Source organism: Dendroctonus ponderosae, unplaced genomic scaffold, assembly GCF_020466585.1.
Source record: "Dendroctonus ponderosae isolate FM_Combo_2020 unplaced genomic scaffold, Dpon_F_20191213v2 Dpon_F_20191213_2, whole genome shotgun sequence".
Taxonomy (NCBI): Eukaryota; Metazoa; Arthropoda; class Insecta; order Coleoptera; family Curculionidae; genus Dendroctonus; species Dendroctonus ponderosae.
Genome location: NW_026018165.1, coordinates 16,344,902 through 16,350,553, shown reverse-complemented (window position 1 = coordinate 16,350,553; position 5,652 = coordinate 16,344,902). Strand labels below are relative to the sequence as shown.

The 5,652-nt window shown below is 38.8% G+C and overlaps 1 protein-coding gene across 3 annotated transcripts in view; it reads left to right on the top strand.

Moving 5' to 3' along the window:
• Window positions 1-5,652, top strand: part of LOC109536736 — a 142,970-nt gene that overhangs the window by 53,590 nt on the left and 83,728 nt on the right. For all 3 annotated transcript variants that reach the window (XM_048663753.1, XM_048663755.1, XM_019903083.2), the window contains 2 exons: window positions 83-253; window positions 485-682. In XM_048663753.1, coding sequence (XP_048519710.1) covers window positions 136-253; window positions 485-682 — 316 coding nt within the window. In that variant the 5' untranslated portion in view covers window positions 83-135. The remainder of the gene's footprint in view (window positions 1-82; window positions 254-484; window positions 683-5,652) is intronic.

Genomic DNA, 5,652 nt, shown 5'->3' with positions numbered 1-5,652 from the left:
TTATTTGGAGCGGTTGAATGCGAACAACAAGACCAGTTGTTTTAAAGAAATCTGGCCCTAAAACCGCTTTGTTTCATTGCAGCTGTGATAAACCTGGCAGAAGCAGTGAAAATAAACAGACTTCGCGTTCCGGACATGGTGAAATATGGCACCGAAGCCATTTTGGACTGTGATTTCACGTTGGACGATAGCGAAACTGACCTAGTGGTCAAGTGGTATTTCAATACGGCCCTCGTTTATCAGTGGATTCCAAGTAAGTTCAATGTTATTTTAGGCGAAGGGTTTCGTTCGTATTATCGGTGTTCTGTTAGATTTTCCGCCGGATTGGCATTGGACCAGCAGACTGAAAGCATAAGCTAACTTCACCGAGGGACTAATAAGGGGAGATATATTCACTTGAGCTGTATAGAATTTGCTTGGTTTTTCGTCTAAAGACCCATTTTACATGCGAAAATTGTCTTATGTGCTGTTTATCCATTTGCAGGTACGAAAAATCGGCCGCAAAGTCTGGGTGTGTTAAAAGATCGCGTGAACTTGAACCATCAAGCTAGTGTCGACGCAAACAGTATCCATAGAGCGTTACACATTCTCAACACTGGGCCCGATTTATCTGGAAACTTTACTTGTTCTGTTTCGACTTTGGAAAGCGAGGACGAGAAGACGAAAGGAATGCTGGTTTTGGGTAAGTACTTTCACAATGAAACACTAAGGGATAATTTAGGTGGCCAAGGCAGGCATTTTCATGGGAAACTGTTGATGTAGTTAAGTGTTTGATCATCTATTATTCTGGCGCCAATTAGGCCAAACTGAGGCTGGGGAAAATCTGCTGAGACAGTCAATCCGTGTGGTAGTTGCAACTGCAAATTCACTAAGTAAAAGCTTCCCCATCGAACAATAACCAAAAAGCAATGGACATTTTCCGCAGATTAAAATATCTAAAAGCGGTGAACTGCAGATAAAAAAATTAAAAGTGAGCGGAGGCTCCTAGCCAGAAAACCCATTTTTAATTTCCTAAAAACCCTGACAACTTTTAGAATGAGAAGCCGTATCACTTACCATTAAAACCGAGATGCAATTTCATCTTTAGAAAAGCCTGGCTGTGCTTCTATAAAATGCCTAAGTGATTAGAATAATCCGCCAACTGTAAAGCACGTTTTTCACATCATTATATAAGTGAAGCTCCAAAAAGAGCCGCAAGGGAAAATGCCCGATTTGCCATCAAAACCTAAAAGCATTCGCAAAATCCATCGCCAATTGCATGGTTTTGCAGTATCTTAACAATTTCAATGTGATGCCTGTCGCTACATGTCCACTGAATCATTTAAATCCACTTTCCGAGTTTGCAAAACTTGTCAAACTAAACAGTCGAAAACAAACCTTTGCACTTTACCCAATTCAACTGGTACCGAGTAATGGAGTTTTGGTTGTAGATGAAGTGCTGAGTACACAGCGCGGATCGAGCTTTCGCATTAAAATACTGTCGAGTGCGTTTTGTTTCAGCTCGAACTTCCTAATTGAAATTTCTTATTTGACAAAGTTTAAATCGTGTCACAAGAATAGCGCAACTAAGTAGCAGAAAACGCTGTTTTGAACTCTCTAAGTGGTTAGATGATTCAGTTGTTCGAAAAGTAATTTCGTCATCAACCATGGTGCTTAATGCATTTCTCGGCCGAAAGGTTGATTTTTATTGCCAATATTGAAGGCTGATGTTTCCGCAGTGAAACTCCTGGACAGGAATTTTTTAGAGTTCTAGAGTTCATCATTGCAAGTTTCCAAAGTATTTCCGAAACTATCAATGGCGGTTGTAACAATTCATGGCGCTGTGCAACCATGTAAACAATGCGAAATAAGCATCTTGAATTGGGAAAGGCGAAACTTGAACAAAGCGCACTAGAATCGACTTAAATGAAATAGCATAATCCGTGCTCTGTCCTTACCACTTAGACTAAACCGCATAGTAAATTCGCTTCGAGACAATTGCATTCAGTATCGATCACTTAGCTATTTGCTCCCGAGGGCCTATTCGGACTTAGGCAGAAACATTTCGGGAATTATTGTTCGGGGAACGAGAAAATTTAATGCTTTCAATAATCGGGATGATTTACTCGACCAAGATCGAGTGGAACGAGTCAACTCTGCTTGATAACTGAGTTTTGGACCACTTTTTGCTGTGTTTAAACCAATATTTCTCCGATTGATGCCATCAAATCTATTAAGTGGGGAGACGAAACTGGACACATACATCATGCACTTCGACATCATTAACTTACCTTAATGATGGCATTTACCTGATGATATTATTGACCTATTAATTTGGAGCATATTAGGATAATGTTCAAGCCGTAATTGCATCAGCCGCGCTCTCTGTTTGGTTATGGAACGTACGGAATTGAACACTCCAACATGAGAGGCCAATGTAGAATAATAGATCATGTTCCTCACTTGATAGATAATGTTCCATAAAAAATCTTTATGATCCGATAACTGCAAAACTCATATTCTTCATTTTGACTATCCTTGACTATCCTCCAATTGAACTATTCAAACACGAATTTGGAGGATTTCTTGTTTATCGCTGTCCAGTCTATCCGCAATTAAGCTGACCGATCCTTCCATTAAAAACCGGGGCGAAATAGTCTTTGGCAAATTCACTCTCCAATCTCGTAAATCGTTCAGCAATTCCGCATCGCACTTTCATCTACTTTCATGGCCTGTCATGCCTCCCAATAGATCATCCGGGGAAGTGCACAGAAATGTTGAGTTTTATTTGTATTCTCCTTTTTCATTCTATTCGGAGTCATAACTCTCTTTGGAAGCCTAAGAGAGAGGACAAATTTTGCTAAAGCGTCGCCATGACGGCCGCATCATTTATTTTTCAATTTCCGAAATACCAGAATAAATAATTTATTGTGAAATATCGTCGATGTATGTGCTCGAGATCATTTTCGAATGTTCCAGAGACGTTCAGAAGCCGTAAAAAATTGACCATTTGTTCACATAAGTGAGGAGCAGCGGCTTGAAGTTCACTTTGAACTTAAGTTTGTTTTATTTAGCAATGCAACTTCTCCTGTTTTCCTGCTTAAAACGAGTGAAAATATATTTTGCAGAATAATCGCAAAATTTAGTAGCCTTTAGGCGATTTTTTCACTAAACTGCAAACAACCACAGTAAATTACTTATTAAGCGCAAATACTCGTTCTTTTGTTGCGAAATGGATTACGAAAAAAATCAAAGGGAAAGAAACTGGCTAAAATATGGCATAATCGAATTGCCTTGCTCCCTTTCCCTAAAATCTACCGTAATTCAAATAAATTTTCGTCTTTTTGTATCCATTAGGCGAAAATTGGAAGCGAAAAAAATTTCGAATTTGTATAAAATGTTTTAGGGCGCGCACTTATATCAACCCTCGCATCAAGGCGATTACCATTCTATTATTCTTTTCGGTATTTTTAAATTGAATTTCTATTTAATGCAGTAAGACAACAACTAGCTAAAGCTGGTGAGTTTTTCGGTGAGCTTGTATGATGTGGTGAAAATGTTTTTTCCTAACGTTTTGCAAGCGCGAGTGACTTGAAACTATAGAGGTGTTTGCACTGTGGAAGCTTTCGAGCAAATAACCTCTGAAGATCCAAGCCACTCGTGGCGGCGAAACGTCAGCATTAAATCACTTTTGATGATGACCTGATCAAAAAACTAATCAGTTTCCAGCAGTGACCTCCAAACTTGAACTAGTAAAACTTTAAGCAAATTGTAGATAATTCCGTTTTTAATTTATACTGGGGCCGATTAGATAGATTTGATTAAACGCATTGCGAGTCTCTGAAGTTCATTAATTAATGAAAGTGATAAAATCTTCCAAAAATCCTGGGCTTAATAACTCGGCATCATTAGCAATTATCTCTGGCTTGGCAAAAATAATTGAATTTCACATAAAACTTGGACTTTAGACGCGGCAGCTTTCATGAAAATTGGAGGCTTTTGCAGACCACTTACATTTAGTTGGCCATTTACTTAATAAACGTCTGAGATAAAATCGCTTACAAATACTCCAAGTTTCTATCTGGAATCTTTAAGTATTGCGGCGCGACTACAGAGTTTTTCACAAGAAAAACGTTGTCTCAAATGGCATGATAACTTCGCACACAGGAAGTGAAAAAAGGGGTGAAAGTGTAAACCAATGCGTTTTGAGAGCCTGCTTGGTTGCTCATTTCCGCGATTTATCAAAGCGACCGCTTCGAATTTCCGACTTGACCTGTCCTCGCTTATTGCCCAACTTAGGTATTTATTTGCTGAATTGAAACTTGCCTGCAGGCTCTTTAGTGCGGGGACATCAGACTATAATTAAAACTGTCTGTTGGTAGATGGTATTTACATTTTGATGTGATGTGCAAGTTGCGATATTAGGAAGCTGGGTGGGTGATCAAAATATTCTAAAGAACAGTCAGCCGATTTCTTCCTTCGGGCTTTAAAAGCTCGAAATTGATCAAGAAATATTAACAAAAACTTGCTGATTCGATGGTATCAACCTTTCGCTCCATTCTCTACACCAAACACTTTCGCTCGTGCTCTTTACTCGACATCCTCAAAATTGTCTACTGTTTTCTAACTCACTAATCTCCTCCTTGTTTAAAGTACGAAAATCTAGTAATCGGTAATAAATAAAAAAAAGTATCGGGGATCGTTCTTAACATTGTACCACATGTCGTTGGGTGACATCAGCAAGCTCCATTAACTCTTATTAAATAAATGTGCTTATACAATTTCGGTTCGCAACTTATGCCACAGAGCAACTATTATTTAAGGGATAATCTCGTTCTGTACTGGGTAGATAAACTGAATTAAATTTAAATTAGAACTACTGAGCACCGGAGCGTAGCGGGGTTAATTAGGGAAAGAAGCGAATTAACATTTAAGGGATCCAGCGTCTAAAGCACCGCCTTTTCCTCTAGTCACTGAAGCAGGAATAGCTGATTAGCTGACTTTATCATTATCATATTCCAGGTTGATTGGTGAGTGGAAACGTGAGCTGCAATGAAAACTTAATGCGAATGGCACGTTCAGCCAAACATTGTGTTCGCTTAATTTCAAATACGAATGCATTGAATGCTTCTTGATGGCGCATTTGCGTTTTTCGTAACAGGTTTTCGGCTTATGGGAGTTAGTTAATTGAATGAGTCTTTTATCAGGATTTATGTCTGTGTGGTTGTTTTCCTGCTGGAAAGTCAATTAGTGTGTGTATTTGCGCATCGGCAAAATGGAAAAGCCGAACGGTGTTAGATCTGGAAATGATTGCAGCCAATTTCGACTGATTTACATTAAACGTTGCGCCTGAGGGATTGTGTCAATTATTAATCAGTAGGCATTTTTGAAACTGATCGGTATTGATGGATTAATTAGTCGGCGCCACATAAATGCTAATTTGAGCCAGGGAAATTATATTGAATTAATAAGAAGCTAGAGGCGCTGAATATTAAAATAGGACGATGTGAATTTTAGATGGGAGCGGATTAACATTTAGGGTATATTAAAGCAGACACGTTACCGTTTTGCCTGGTCGGCAACGAAGAAAATGCTAATCAGCGAATTTTCTTTAATCTAGGTGAGATTTGAAGGAAATATAATTGCAGCGCCTGGTTTAACCGATTATAAAAA